General features: G+C 40.6%; 1 protein-coding gene across 3 annotated transcripts in view; it reads right to left on the minus strand.

The window, feature by feature from the left end:
• The window catches only part of LOC133655921 (uncharacterized), a 49,186-nt gene extending 40,479 nt beyond the window's left edge, over positions 1–8,707 (minus strand). The window contains exons 1-2 of one of the 3 annotated variants that reach the window (XM_062056568.1): positions 8,045–8,707; positions 4,020–4,621 (exon numbers count right to left, since the gene is read on the minus strand). In XM_062056568.1, coding sequence (XP_061912552.1) covers positions 4,020–4,621; positions 8,045–8,333 — 891 coding nt within the window. In that variant the 5' untranslated portion in view covers positions 8,334–8,707. The remainder of the gene's footprint in view (positions 1–4,019; positions 4,622–8,044) is intronic. The other 2 variants (XM_062056576.1, XM_062056585.1) reach the window with 2 other exon arrangements.
• Between the last annotated feature and the right edge of the window lie 8,127 nt (positions 8,708–16,834).

A 16,834-nucleotide genomic window follows, 5' to 3' on the forward strand; every position in this document is an offset into this window, starting at 1 on the left:
AGGTGTGTGTGTGTGTGTGTGTGTGTGTGTGTGTGTGTGTGTGTGTGTGTGTGTGTGTGTGTGTGTGTGTGTGTGTGTGTGTGTGTGTGTGTGTGTGTGTGTGTGTGTGTGTGAGGGGGCGGGGTGTATTTTGTAGCGTCCCGGAAGAGTTAGTGCTGCAAAGGGTTCTGGGTATTTGTCCTGTTGTGTTTAAGTTGTGTTACGGTGCGGATGTTCTCCCGAAATGTGTTTGTCATTCTTGTTTGGTGTGGATTCACAGTGTGGCGTATACTGTATTTCTAACAGTGTTAAAGTTGTTTATACGGTCACCCTCAGTGTAACCTGTATCGCTGTTGATCAAGTATGCGTTTGCATTCACGTGTGTGTGCGTACAGAAGCCGCACATATCTTGTGACTGGGCCGGCACGTTGTTAGAATGGATGAAAAGCGGACGTGACGACAGCTCGTAGAGGATCTTAAAGACAGTGCCTTTAAGGCACGCCCCCAAGACTGTGGTCCGGGTGGACTACGAGATATAATGACTGATGAACACCTTCGTTCGATAATGAAAGTTTCCTCAGCTCAAAGCCTGAGCCCCGACATTAATGAACTAGCATCCAAGAAAAGATGCCAGGTATCTGGCTTGGGCACATCAGATTAGATCAGTGTGTTGCAAACTGAGCAGTTTAAAGTCCTGAATGGTTGGTTTATTCATTGTTATTTTATTTTCAAATGTATTAGCTTGTGGAAAAAGTTAATGTTGATATTTACCTCAGAAGGCTGCAAATAGAAAAGAGGCATTCAATTTTTATTTAAATTGTATTTGATATGCCATTGATATTTTTTAATTATTATTATTATTATTATTATTTGAAACTCTATTTTGCATGTCACTATACAGTTATATAAGCATTTCTTGTTCACTATTCAATGCAAAACTTGTTTGGGTCCCTATTAAAAGGTTAATTTGTTCAACCTTGGCCCGCGGCTTTGTTCAGTTTTAAATTTTGGCCCACTCTGTATTTGAGTTTGACACCCCTGGTGTAAAGGGAGGCAAAAGTGCACAAAAAGACTGACGTGGCCCAATAGCCAAACAGTTCAATTCTGAATTAGGAGAGATGCTCATCCATCCAGCCTTCATACTCCTCCATAAAATGTTCCTAAGCCACTGATTTCTGTGAAGACTATGCAGTTTGCCCGTAGTCACAACTACAGTGTGCAAGATCTTCCACCACTCGTCTACCTCCAGGCCCAAGGGCTGTCCCAGGGACACAATCTTCTCCTCCACAGCATTTCACTGAAATGAACGGTCCTGCCTTAAAGCCAGATCGTACTGTTCTTTCCATACCCACTATAATCCTGAAGGATGCACCACAGTGTCAAAGGATTAGGTTTGTCCATGAAGTCGGCTCGAAAAGCACCTATAGAAAATGATTTTCTGCAAAGATTCTTGCGTGGAAGATTTTCCTCCTTCAGATATTCCTTGATTGACAAATTATGATAACCGACTTCAAGACCCCCACACCCCAGGTGTTTTATCACTCTAACATTTCGTAAACATTGATTGATGTAATACGTTTTTAAGAAAGCAATAAATAAAAGTAGTTTTGTGAACACTATAAAAAGTGTTTTAATGATCAGAACATATCCCAACACTTTTAAATGTATTGCAAAAATGTTCAACCTCCTGATTACAAACGGAATTTTGTGAAAGACATTCTGACTCCAACCATGACAACATATCAGCCTACTAAAAGAGTGTCTTTAAAAGGTACATCAGTGGAAAAAGTCTATATTGTATGGAAATTGGCAAAGCACCCGGGGCACAGAGCCACATAGCACTGCATGCAGATGTACTTTGTTTTCCGTGTGCACGCAGCGTCATGGCATCTGTTGGCATGTTTTGCTTCAGTGAGCCGGGGCCAGTGTCCTCCAGGACCAAACTTTATCTCGGGGGGAGGGTAGGACAGTGTTCTGCGCTTCAAAGGAGGTGAGGTACCACTGGGTCTTCCTCCTCTTGGTGTCTGGATGGAAATTGCATTCATTAGCGCATGAGCGAAGACGCCTTGAAATGCAAAACCTCCCCAATCCACACATTCTGTGGATGTGCCAGGCATTCACAGGAGTCACGTCCAAGAAGTGGAACAACACTGGGATCTACCATAGTTTGTTTTTGCGTCTGTGGGGATTCACATGCATTTGATCTATGAGATACACCCCTCCTATATTCTCCCTTACAGTGTCACGGACCATACCCATCCTTTGTCTTGCTGGCCAACACAGGGAGAGGCCATGTCAACTATCCAAGCAGGATTGGCCAGTGGCATTTTCAGCATTGGTGACAAAAGAGCGAGCTCCTCTTCCTTCTTCTATGAGTTTTTTTTCTGCTCTTCAGCTTCAGTTGTGCTCCTTGGAGTCTGGGCTATAAACGCAGTGTTGTTTCAGCATTGAAACACAATTCTTTTGCTGTGTCCTCACAGAGGCCATTCCCAATACACCGAGCGTACCGCACTGAGCCAAACCCTGGTATACTTCAAATCTGTGCATGTTTTCCTCGGTTTGCTCGAACCCACACTTCCATACTGTGGATTTCTTTGGCAAGTACTGCTTGAGAGACAGTTACCCTTTGAACGGGATGATCCGCTTATTCACCCATCCATTTTCTTCCACTTGTCCCTCTCGTAGAATCCATTGCAATTATTCAGGTTCTACGGTTGAACAGAAGGTTTTCTTGAGTGTATCCAACGTAGCTGTGATTTTGAAGAGCTTACAACCTGGCTCATGTGAAGGATTATCAACAAAGTGAATCTGCTTAAATCTCTTTTGCGGCATGACATTTGCTATCAAATTAAAACACAAAATTTCATCTGGTGACCAGTTGTGCTGCAACGATTAGTCAACATAACTGACAAAGTCGATTATGAAAATGAGTCAGACTCAGTAAAGATGTGTTATTGTTGTTGATAGACTTCTAGGAATGTTTATGTTTACCATTTTATTCCTTTAGCTAAATACCCCAAACGGTACTGGACAAAAAAATACCTCATGTTTACAGGACTCTTGGACTTGGACGTATGTTGACTTATTTTTTACTGTAGTTATATACTTTTTGGAATGAAGTAAAACCATTTGTTTCCAAGCAACTTGTGTTTCTTTCGTCACAATTTAATTTCAAAACGGAGTTAAAGTCAGGTCAAACTTAAACGTGTACAGAAAATCCTAAGCCATAATGATTTTGTAGGGATGGGAATCGAACCCAGTGTATCAACTCCTTGAAAACGTTTGCTAAGTTGCCATTTTTTTCAAACAATTACCCTTAAGGGTTCTTACAAGAGAGGACGATGTCACCACGCGACGTGCGTAGTGACATCAGACAGCAACATGACTGCGCCCGGGCGGAAGACCTCTGAAAGTTGTCAACATTTTACAAGAAAAGATTGCAACAGCGGTACTTGAAATAATTCCAAGGTTTTCATCAAGGAGGACATAGAAGCAATATACTGAAACATTCGAACATACAGCATGCCCCGCCACCCAGTGGAGGCAGGTCATTTCGGCCGCTTGTACCCGTGATCTTGTCCTTTCGGTCATAACCCAAAGCTCATGACCATAGGTGAGGATGGGAACGTAGATCCACCGCTAAATTGAGAGCTTTGCCTTCCGGCTCAGCTCCTTCTTTACTACAACGGATCGATACAGCGTCCGCATGACTGAAGACGCCACACCGATCCACCTGTCGATCTCACGATACACTCTTCTTGACATTTGGAATTCAAAAAACAACCAAAAAAATGCAAAAAATCCCAAAACTTTTCTGAGTTAATCCTTGAACTAGATATCTCAGTATATTCTGGCATGCATGACATAATTTTTGGTGTGAGATTTTTATCAGACTATTTCTGCCCAAAATATAAGTCAAATTGTAAGTTGTTCCACTTCTGAACTGCTAAACATTTAAGGGCCCACTATATTTAGACCCCTGCTTCAAATTGTAAAACAGAAGTTCCAACAAACTACAGTAATCATTAAATAACATGTACCTTTTTATAAGAGGTTTTTGGAGGCTCCAGAGATCCCAGGTCTTTGTTAAAGATGTCTTCCCAGCTGCTCAGACCAGGGCATTCTGTGGCTGTGTGGAAGTTTCCAAAAGCCATATCTTGTAGCGATGTAGTGATGTCAAGTCTTCCAGTGTCTTCATCATCCTCACTTTTAAAACACTCTACAGTGAGTCCATTGTCACTTCTGCTTTCTCCTTCTGGTGCCAAGCGTCTATCATATTCAATTTGCTGCCCTTTTGTTACACCCAGTGGCTGTAAAATGTGTGTTTCTGAGCCATGAGGTGTATCAGCCAAAGTGTATGGTTTAGATGCTTCCATGTGCACCACTGAAGGTATACCAGGCAACCGCTCTGATGTTAATAGTTCAGATGACACGGATATTTCTGTTTGCTCCTCCTTGGGTACATTAACGGATGGCTGCAAAACTTCTTTTGGCCCATGTTTGGCAGCCAGTGACTTGGATGAATCAAACCTCGATTGCTCCGTCGGCTCCGTTTTAGCCATTTTCGCCAGTGGCTCTGCAAATTCTGGCGTGGTCTGCTCAGGTGCTTGGTCTCTGACAGTTGTAGTTGATCTGTTACCATCTATAAAGGAAAAGAACATTTTCACATTGTGTATAACAAGTCAAGAAAATGTTGCCCATACTAGGGTTATCCCGATACCAATATTTTGGTATCGGTACCAAATGTATTTAGATACAAAAATTGTCATTATTGTCTTTATTTTGACAAAAAATATTGTGTTACATTAGACATATGTTTATTATTGCAATTTAGTCCTTAAATAAAATAGTGAACATACTAGACAACTTGTCTTTTAGTAGTAAGTAAACAAACAAAGACTCCTAATTAGTCTGTTGAAGTATGCAGTAGCATATTGTGTCATTTATCTACCTATTATTTTGTCTACATTATGAAAGACAAACTGTAAAAATTGATTATTAATCTACTTGTTCATTTACTGTTAATATCTGCTTATTTTCTGTTTTAACATGTTCTATCTACACTTGTAAACTTGTATGGCCCTTGCAGTTTTTGGGATGTCTCTTAATCCCCACTCGCTCCATGGACCAAGACTGCTGTGATGTCGGTTGATAACTAAATTAGTTTAGTTTATTTTAGTCTTTATTTGAAGGGACAATGCACAGACACATTAAGCTCAAAGACAGATATGTTCTGTACCAGATTATAGCTAAATAGCTCATTTCCATCTGCAGTCCCTGGTTACCTAAATTAAAGGGATACAAAAATCATGCAATAAAATCATACTATAGCATGTAATCAAATTAAGAAAAGTCATAAAATGCCCTTTCATTGACACATACTTTTAATATACAATACAACCATACCTCATTTACATCATCTTTTGTTCACATCTGTCATCATTTGTAAAAACAACCATGATTTTTACACACACACCTCACAATTTACAACAAAATGCTCTCATGGATAAATATAATACACATTAAGTTGATGTGTCCACCTTAGTGACCGTGTGAGCAGCTGTGATTGCTCCAAAGCCACTTTTTTAACTTCAACTGTGAATGAAGAGTAATCTGTTGGACTTTTCAAGTTTGTTGTGAGGTCGTTCCATTCCTTTATCGCTTTATATGAAAAGGCTGATTGTGCAAAAGATGTTTTACATCTGGGTACGCTACACTGCCCCCTGGTGGAGGCTCCTGTGTTTCTAGTTGTCACAGCAGATGTAAACTGGACAAAGTGCTTAAGTGGCGCTGGTTCAGTGTTATTTAGGATTCGATGGGCCATTCGTATTGATGCTAATCTTTGAATGTTAGCTAAATTTAACAATCTATATTTTTGGAGAACTAAACAGTGATGGTGGTGTTGTGGTTTTCGGTCAAGGATTTTGAGCTATTGTTTGTGTAAATTATAATACTTCCTCCAAACAGGTTTTTTATGATTGACGTTAACTGCCAACCGAGTGCTTAACCAAAATACTGCTATTCACAATCAGATAGAACTTGTATCTTCTTCTCTCGCCCCCTAAAGGTTTTCTGCCGTTCTCCTTTCCCCTTTGTAATCGAATGTTGCTTGAATACTCAAATAAACACTTAAAATGATCTTAGTTTGTCTGGACATTTTTTTATTGAATAGGAAAATTCCAAAGAACTTTAGTGGCTGTGCGGTTTATTCTTTCTACAATGATAAAACCAATAATATAGTTACAGCTATTTTAGCTAAATATACTGGAACTCGATCGTTTTAACAAGCGATAAAAAAATGCAATAATTAAAAAAATAGCCAATATTTACGTGGCATAGCAACAGATGAACATCTGAACAAAACCATGAGCGTTTGTTTTCCGACATTGCTTTTAGCAAGCATAGTGTAATGTTGGAAATCGCTCCTCTCCCACGATACCCGGAGACGGTCTTCGAGCTCACTTCATTTATTGGGCTCTGCGGCCCTCACACTTGGCCCTCCCCCTTACCTGAGGAAGACTTTGGACACCACTTGATTGACGTAAAAACAAAGGCGGAAGGGATAAAACAAGGTGGAAGGGGGACGAGAGAGAGGTGTCGGCTTTTTGAGTGCGCTACCACCGTGTTAAGCTATCAATAAATACGTCCTGAAAATGTCAATGTCTTAAAGGTGCTATTTGCAACTTAATCAAAGCAAAACATATAACAACACCACCGGCTAGCATATGTTAACATTAGTTGTTTAACAGAACACATTTGTTCCACAATTGTCTATATTTTTCACAATTACAAAGTTTATGTGATAACATTTCTTCCTGGCCCAAATAAAATGATTAGTGTTTGTGGCGCTCATTCAACGCATACGCACAGGGAGCCAAAAGCAGCGACCAACAAATTGCAGTCATGTTGTTGTTATGATGGAATTCAATGACAGCGAACGCTAGCTATCCAAATTGTTATTATTAGCTAACAACACCTAAGGCTAATGTGCATGCATGTGTTACGTCTTTACGTAGGGTAAGTCGTAAGAGGGCGGCATATACTGTGTAAAATACAAACCCCAAAAGCAGTGAAGTTGTCACGTTGTGTAAATGGTAAATAAAAAGAGAATACAATGATTTGCAAATCCTTTTCAACTTATATTCAATTGAATAGACTACAGAGAGAAAATATTTCATGTTCACACTGAGAAACTTCTTTTTTTTTGGCAAATAATCATTAATTTAGAATTTAATGGCAGCAACACATTGCAAAAAAGGCATTTTTACCACTGTGTTACATGGCCTTTCCTTTTAACAACACTCAGTAAAGGTTTGGGATCTGAGGAGACACATTTTTGAAGTGGAATTATTTCCCATTCTTGCTTGATGTACAGCTTAAGTTGTTCAACAGTCTCCCTTCTGATATTTTAGCCTTCATATCGCACCACACATTTTCAATGGGAGACAGGTCTGGACTACAGGCAGGCCAGTCTAGTACCTGCACTCTTTTACTATGAAGCCACGCTGTTAATTTCCTATTATGCAGCTCATTTTTATTTGACACTTATTGAAATATCTTGTGTGACATCATGCACAAAAGTGCACTTCATTTGTTTTAAACTATTGTAGCGGCATTCTGTACAAAAAGTGCACTTTAATTTAGTGTTGTTTTGATATGTCATCTTAGTGACATCATGCACAAAAGTGCACTAATAGCGTGTTTTAAAATGTCTCTGACAATCTTGCACTTTCTGTTTTGGAAATGACATGAATGTTTGTGCCACTGCTTAATAAATGTTTAATAAATACACTTTCAGTTGTGATTTCCCTCTCTGCATGAAAGTTTAAAATGAGCATATATTAATGCAGTATGAAGAAGAATGTCTTAATGTAGACACAATGCTGTGATTATATGCATCACGTGTTCATTCAAGGCTAAGGCAAAATATCCAGATATATATATCGTGTATCGTGCCATGGCCTAAACATATCGAGATATTAATAAAAGGCCATATCGCCCAGCGTTTGTGGAACAATTTCCCTTGTGGCTCATTAAAGTTAGTCTAAGTCTATCAGTGCCTCACCTGGCTTGAAGCTCCCCAGCAGCTCACAGTAGAAACTTGCCATGCAGATGAAAGCCGCCATGTGTTTGTGACAAGTGTACCAACCTTTAGTGTGCACCTTCATCTCCGGGTGGATGACGTCATTCAGCAGGGAGCGCAGACCGCGGTTCTCCTCCTGGTAGCGGAGCACCTCCCCTTGGTAAATAGTCACTACCTTCTCGACGTCTTGGAAGAACTCTAACACGAACCTGGTCAAGCCTTCCAGAAATTGCTTCTGAAGAGTGTGCAGCGGCAGGCTGGGGGCCGACATTTTTTGGGGGGTAAATTAAAATGTTCACACCAGGACAGTTAGTTGTCCTTCTGCGTCACTAAGAACCATAAATATATAAAAACTAAAAATATATTAGAACCATAAACATATAACAACTAATACAAGAACCATAAACATATATGGCTGAAAACACTGGGGGTGGGGGGGGGGACCGGAAGCGGAAGTACTTTTCTTCTTCTTGTATTTAATGGCGGTTGGAAAGCAACTTTTGGCGCGCATTACCGCTACTACTGACATGGAGTGTGCCTCGCGAGACTAACTCATTATTTTGTGAAAACATTTTTAAGTAACCCACCTCTCGAGAAGATCAACATGGGGCCATTATATTAGGTTGTTCAATCACGCGTCCTTTTTAATGGGGCAGGTTCTCGTTGTTTTGAGTGCAACATCCGGGTATTGGCGGCGCACTTGCGTTGCCAGACGTAAGATAAGTTCGCCTCATGTACGATCATGCACGAATCCCATCTTAATGCAAAGTAATTAGCAAACACAGAATACGCCAGGTGCATGTTGTTGCACGTGTATCTCTGCAGCCAGGCAGGGGCGCCGTTAGTTTATTTTAAGGTAAAACCTACATGATTAAAATATACCGTGGCAAAGTCCAATTGGGCATGTACAATCTTTTCATTCTGAACATAATCATTTTCAGATTCTGGTGCAATAATGTGTCAATACACATTTGGCAATATTGTATTTCGCAGTACTTCACCATGGAACGCACTTAAGCACTTAACATTACAGGAAGTAGAAATGTCTCACATCAACTTATATTTATATCAATATGATATTAATATATATGCATATATTAATAAAAATACAAATGTGACATACAAATAAATAAATCATTTGTATAAATAAATGTGTATTTGTAAATATATTTTTGAGATTTGAAAATATATACACATACAATTTATAAATATAAAAATGTGACATACAAATAAATCAAGAATTTGTATAAATGAACGTGTATTTCTAAATATATTTTTGAGATTTGAATATAAATATGCTTGATTTTATATTTGTATTTGCATATGTGGATCGCTTGTTTTGCTTTTGTGTCGATGAGACATTCCTACCACAAACGAGATGCACAAATAAATGTGGAGTTACACACTCCCCTGAACAACCAGCAGAGGGCACTGCAGCCAGAGCGGTCTGGGTCACAGACATGGTCAGACACTGGCGAGCCACTCAGAGGCACACTAGGGAGGGCCAGACGTCATCGCCACATCAACACCTGTAAAAGCTGAGTGACTGACTAAACTATCTAGTACAGACCTGGGCATTCTGCGGCCCGCGGGCCGCATCCGGCCCTTTGTGCGTCCCTGTCCGGCCCGCGTGACGCCAATTATAAATTACAAAATAAATTTAAAAAAGTATCTATGTGGAGTGTGCAATACAACGGTGCTGCTTTTGTTTTCAAAATCGTTATTTGTATTACTTCCGTGTGGACGTATGCGTGTGCGTGATTGTGAGTGATACAAAATAAAGTTGAAAAAACATCTATGTCGTGCGCGCAATACAACTGTGCTGCTTTTATTTTGAAAAGTATTATTTATGGGCGTGTGTCTGTGTGTAACCTGCGAGTGAAGGTGCACATGCAGCGACAAGTGATGCTTGTTTTACACCCGAGACGCTAAAAAGAGAAAAGTTGATGAAGAATGGCGTGTTTCCAACAAGACATGGACTGCAAAGCAACGTTCCCTCTAAGGTGCGTGCCTGCGCAATTGCGCACTGCTCAAGCGTCTGCTGCGCGCACCAAAAATATGCCGCGCACCAAATCAAATCCCATCTGAATTCTAAACAAAATAAACATATTTATTCTATGTAATTTTGCAATGCAACTCTGAGTGACAGTGACAACAAGCGGCCCTAACGGTGTTCGTCAACACCGTTCAATTGAACACCGTTCAATTATTGTAACGTCTATCGAGATGCTTCGAGAACAGGAATTATATCGATCACTTTATTGAGCAAAACTGTTTATATTCGGACATAACCACACCAAAAACATGAGGAAAACAATTCTATCTCGAAAAACTAGTCATTTTCTGCCGTACGAACCAGGCCAAAACCAACTTGTCATCTGTCACCAACACGCATAGCACTAAACCACTGGTGCGTTTATGGCCACACAAAAAGTCGGACAACTCAAACACCACACAAAGTTACACTATGACTCCTCAGTCATATGTGTGCTTATTTTACTGTCATTTATTATTAATGTTAATTTATTTATATTAGTCATGGAATGCTGTTACACACACTATGTTGAAGTATTACTATTATTATTAATTATTATTTATCTTATGGTATATATCAAAAATAATATTGAGCAAAATTTAATTGAAATATTGTCGATGTGGCCCTCCAGCAGTGCTCGGGTTGCTCATGCGGCCCCCAGTAAAAATTAATTGCCCACCCCTGATCTAGTAGATACAACCATGGCACTACTACAACACACTTGAAACAGTTATCAATATTAGTTATTACTTACCCATCCATTTAATCCACTATATGACCCTCCCTAGTGTGCCTCTGATTGGCTCGCCAGTGTCTGACCATGTCTGTGACCCAGACCGCTCTGGCTGCAGTGCCCTCTGCTGGTTGTTCAGGGGAGTGTGTAACTCCACATTTATTTGTGCATCTGTTTTGTGGTAGGAATGTCTGATCGACACAAAAGCAAAAAAGCTATTCATATATGCAAATTCAATACAAATACAAATACAAGATCAAGCATATTATATTCAAATATTAAAAATATATTTACAAATACACATTTATTTAGACAAATTCTTGATTTATTTGTATTTTACATTTTTATATTTATACCTTTTATTTGTATATATTTTCAAATCTCAAAAATATATTTACAAACACGCGTTTATTTATACAAATGATTTCTTTATTTGTATATCACATTTGTATTTGTATATTTATTAATATATGCATATGTATTAATATCATATTGATATATATATAAGTTGATGTGAGACAATTCTACTTCCATAGTACCTCAACTTACAAGCTTAGTTTGTTTTGCGAAGGAGCTCTTAACTCAAATCAACGACTTCCACTGAAATGAATTCATTAGCAGCTTTATTGGCCAGGTATGTTTAACACACAAGACATTTGACTTGGTAGTCTGTGCTCTCTTTGTTCAATGTAAACAATAAATACAAACATAAACAAGTGCTTAAGTTACTAAAATGCGCAAGGCTAATAAATAATAGTGCAACGGTGAACAAAGCAAAAAAGGTAATGACGTGAGCATGAGTTAATACGTTCAGTGATAGAATAGTTTCAGTGATATTTCACATGGCTCATCAGATTGATAGCCTGATGGAAGAAAGTGTTCTTTATGATGGCTTGTTTTGGCGTACAGCCATTTTTAACCCCTGCCGGAGGAGAGGAGTTCCAAAAGTGAACAGGGTGTGAGGGGACTGCAATGATGCTAACTTCCCGTTTCCTGACCCTGGACCAGTGTAAGTCCTGGATGGGGGGGAAGGTCGACACCGATGATCTTTTCTGCAGTCCTCATTGTCCGTTGCAGTCGGTGTCTGTCCAGCTTGACAGTGATGGAGGGGCACAAGTCATACTGAACGATGGAGGTCTGGAACATAATCAACAGATCCTGGGGCAGATTGAACTTCTTGAGCTGACGCAAGAAGTACAGCCTCTGCTGTGCATTCTTTCTGATTTTGTCTACTTCCTTCAGGTCCCGTGAGATTGTGGATCCCAGGAACCCAGAAGAAGTCCCAGTAGACGCTGTGGTGGGGGGTGCTGTCATCTCCACAGTTCACCTCCAGATGGTTCTGACCACGCAAGAGAGTCAGCTGTTCCACCTCCCGTCTGTAGGAAGACTTGTCGCCGTCTTGGATGAGACGGATGACGGTACTGTCGTCTGCGAACTTCAAGAGTTTCACAGAAGGATCCCCCGAGGTGCGGTCGTTGGTGTAGAGGGAGAAAAGCGGTGGGGAGAGAACACACCCCTGAGAGGCGCCAGTGCTGGATGTGATGCTCCCCAGCCTTACCTGATGCCTGCTCAGTCAGGAAGTTGGTGATCCACTGACAGGTGGGGTTTATGGTGCAGGGTAACCAAGATGGGTGTTCAATGCAGACAGAGCTGTGGTCCACAAACGAGATCCTAGCATAGGTCCCTGTAGAGTCAAGGTTATGCTGGGTGTGGTTGACTGCATCCTCCAACCGGTTTGCCCAAACTGCAAGGGATCTAGCCCGGGGCCTGTGATGTCCTTCAGGTGGCGCAGCACCAGTCTCTCAAAGGACTTCATGACCACGGACGTCAGGTCTATAGAGTCCTGTGATGGCAGGTTTCTTTTGGGACTGGGATGATCGTGGAGCCTTTGAAGCAAGAGGGCACTTGGTACAGCTCCAGTGATGAGTTGAAGATCTGCGTGAAGACGGGGGGGGGGGGCAGCTGGTCAGCACAGACGCTCAGGGAGGAGGGGAGGCACACCATCTGGTCCTGGAACCTTTCTGGTCTTTGGTTCCTGGAAGTGTTGGCTCATATCCTTTTCATTGATCGTCAGTGCAGGTGGGGGTTCAGAAGGAGGGATTTTTAGGGGGTGATGGTTGTGGAAACCAGAGGTAGAAGGTGTTCAGGTCCCCATCCTGTCCATTGTTACTGCAGGGTGGGGTTTGGGTGACCTCTCGCAGGCCTTTCCAAACCTCTGAGGGGTTCGTTAGATGAGAAACATTGTTTTAGCTTCTCAGTGTAGCTCATTTTAGCGACCCTGATGTCCTTCGCCAGTTGGTTCCTAGCCTGCTAGCACAGGAGCCCATCCCCACTCCTTGAGGCGTAAAGCAGGGATTGTTGTTGCAGAAGGTCCTAGTCTGCACATACATGTTCTCACAGAAGCTGAGGCATGATGTCACAGTGACTTCTTCAAAGACACTGCAATCTGTATGATCCTTTGGCTTGCTGCTTGGATTTCTTGAACCATTTCTTCACGGTCCTCAATGCAGGCTTCTGCCTGTATGTCAGTATTTTAACATGCTACATGCCTTTCAAGTAATAGAAACTAACGTTTAGATCAGAAATATTGTATAAAAATATGATAGAATGTACTACTAACAACTACAGTAGTGATTTAATGTGATAATAAAGTGCAGCATTTACCTTTGAGAGTGGACTTCTACGGTATCTCTTTCCTGATGCTTTTCTTTCAAACACACCATCAGCAGTTTTTACATATTTTAATGCATAAGTGTCCGCCGTTTAGCTATTATTGTAACATCCTCGGATGGTGTTCTAGACTCATTCTGCTTCAGTTTGGCGCAGACTAGCAGTGATACACTCGAATTGCTTGGCTCTGTTTTTGATTACATGGTACTTCTACTTAAGAGTGCCCAGAATTAAGAGTGTTTGAGACAACACTGGCTAATTGTTATGCTTTAAGTTGCAGGCAAAAAAATTGGCCATGTGCGTCCTCGCCATTAGTTAGCGTAACAAATGTCACAGAGAACCCCGTAAAATCCGCCCAAAACATTAGCTTATAGCTAGAGATGGCCATAACCATGGAAAGGAAGAAAGTGAGTGTTAAGGACAGTGCTAAGAATTAATTGAATAAAATACGGAAATCATCCAAAACAATTTGGCAAGGCAATGTGAGCAAATCACTGCTACTCTGCACCGTACTGAAGAAGAATGAGTCTAACACCAGCTAAGAATGTTTAAAAAATATCTTAACGGTGGACATTTATCCATGAAAGTATAAAAAAGGTGCTGATGAAACATAATACTGTAGCAGTCCACTCTTCAAGGAAAAAGCTGTGCACTATTATTACAATAGTTCATAAAACTACTGTAGTTATTTGTAGTACATTCTATTCAATTGTTTTTTCTATAAGGCATGTTACATTTTGACATTGTTATGTTTTGAGGCCCAAGCACCAATTCATTGACCTTGATTTGAGATGGACGTGTTTTAAGTTAGAGCACCGTCACCAAACAATTTAAGTTAAGATACTACTGTGTACTACTATAGGCAAATACTAAAGCATTCTTGTAGCTTGTACATTTGTTCCTAATGTTGTGTGGTCCGTCAATATGCAACTATAGGGAACTAATAGCACCAGGTCTTAGTCACATGTAGAAAATAAAGGAAAAGGTACTACGGACGCATCAATAAAAAACTAAACAAAGAATTTAACTTGTGTTATTTAGTTGAAACCAGAACTGTGTATGGAGAGTATGGTCAACTTGGTTTTAGACTTGGTCCCCAACATGGCGCCGTGTAAGGAGCTTTTGGCCAATCATTTAGCGGATGGTCTGGCCATACGCTCTCTGATTGGTTAAAAGCCCCTCACATGACTACAACGCTATGTTTGGTCCCAACTTTGAAACGGAGTGGGCCATACTCTCTCAAAAGACAGCTCTGGTGAAAACTAAATCAATAGCGTCTCTGCAGGTCGCCACCGAGAACGGCACTCCATTTTAAACTCTGTTGCTTTAAGACAGTGGTGTCCAAACTACGGCCCGCGTCCCAAGTGCGGCCCGCCAGTGTTTTCACTTTGGCTTGCGAGACGTCATGAGTTTGATAAGGAATCTGGTTCGCGGGGTGACTTCAAATTAATTTTACCTTTCTATTAATCTGCCGCCATCTTGTGGAGAACCAATGACCATGAATTGCGCATTAAAAAATTCCAGTACAGCATTTTTTTATACTGTATGACCCAAATCAAAACAACCATCCCTAGTCATGGCATTACAAAATTGCAACAAACACAAAAAGTCAATACACATGGTCACACATAACACAACCTGATCACTGAACTTCCTGGATTTTAGAGAAAAAAAAACGTCCATGCACCAATTTAAATCTATTACAATGCATGATAGGAAAAACACTCCACACTTATCCATGTTTGGCGCATAGCTGCTTAAAGGCCTACTGAAATGATTTTTTTTAATTTAAACGGGGATAGCAGATCCATTCTATGTGTCATACTTGATAATTTCGCGATATTGGCATATTTTTGCTGAAAGGATTTAGTAGAGAACATCGACGATAAAGTTCGCAACTTTTGGTCGCTGATAAAAAAAGCCTTGCCTGTACCGGAAGTATCGTGACGTCGCAGGTTGAAAGGCTCCTCACATTTCCCCATTGTTTACACCAGCAGCGAGAGCGATTCGGACCGAGAAAGCGACGATTACCCCATTAATTTGAGCCAGGATGAAAGATTCGTGGATGAGGAACGTGAGAGTGAAGGACTAGAGTGCAGTGCAGGACGTATCTTTTTTCGCTCTGACCGTAACTTAGGTAAGAGGGCTCATTGGATTCCACACTTTCTCCTTTTTCTATTGTGGATCACGGATTTGTATTTTAAACCACCTCGGATACTATATCCTCTTGAAAATGAGAGTCGAGAACGCGAAATGGACATTCACAGTGACTTTTATCTCCACGACAATACATCGGCGAAGCACTTTAGCTACGGAGCTAACGTGATAGCATCGGGCATAACTGCAGATAGAAACAAAAGAAATAAACGCCTGACTGGAAGGATAACCAGAAAATCAACAATACTATTAAACCATGGACATGTAACTACACGGTTAATGCTTTCCAGCCTGGCGAAGCTTAACAATGCTGTTGCTAACGACGCCATTGAAGCTAACTTAGCTACGGGACCTCACAGAGCTATGCTAAAAACATTAGCTATCCACCTACGCCAGCCAGTCCTCATCTGCTCATCAACACCCGTGCTCACCTGCGTTCCAGCGATCGACGGAGCGACGAAGGACTTCACCCGATCATCGATGCGGTCGGCGGCTAGCGTCGGATAGCGCGTCTGCTATCCAAGTCAAAGTCCTCCTGGTTGTGTTGCTGCAGCCAGCCGCTAATACACCGATCCCACCTACAGCTTTCTTCTTTGCAGTCTTCATTGTTCATTAAACAAATTGCAAAAGATTCACCAACACAGATGTCCAGAATACTGTGGAATTTTGCGATGAAAACAGAGCTTTTTGTATTGGATACAATGGTGTCCGAATACTTCCGTTTCAACCATTGACGTCACGCGCATACGTCATCATACATAGACGTTTTCAACCGGAAGTTTCGCGGGAAATTTAAAATTGCACTTTATAAGTGCTATATTGGCATGTGTTGCAATGTTAAGATTCCATCATTGATATATAAACTATCAGACTGCGTGGTCGGTAGCAGTGGGTTTCAGTAGGCCTTTAATATTTCTGATAGATTACAAAACTTTAAGGAATTTGTCACGGAAGTAAACAAGGTAGGAGTCAAACTGTCACATACTCTTAATATCCAACTATATCAATAATTAGTTATATATGTATTATATTACTATAATATGTATGTATAAGCTATATACATACATATATACACATACATACATATATTTATATATATATATATATATATATATATATATATATATATATATATATATATATGTATTTCATGCATATATATTTTACTTTACTAGCA

The sequence above is a fragment of the Entelurus aequoreus genome, linkage group LG01 (assembly GCF_033978785.1).
Source record: "Entelurus aequoreus isolate RoL-2023_Sb linkage group LG01, RoL_Eaeq_v1.1, whole genome shotgun sequence".
Classification (NCBI taxonomy): Eukaryota; Metazoa; Chordata; class Actinopteri; order Syngnathiformes; family Syngnathidae; genus Entelurus; species Entelurus aequoreus.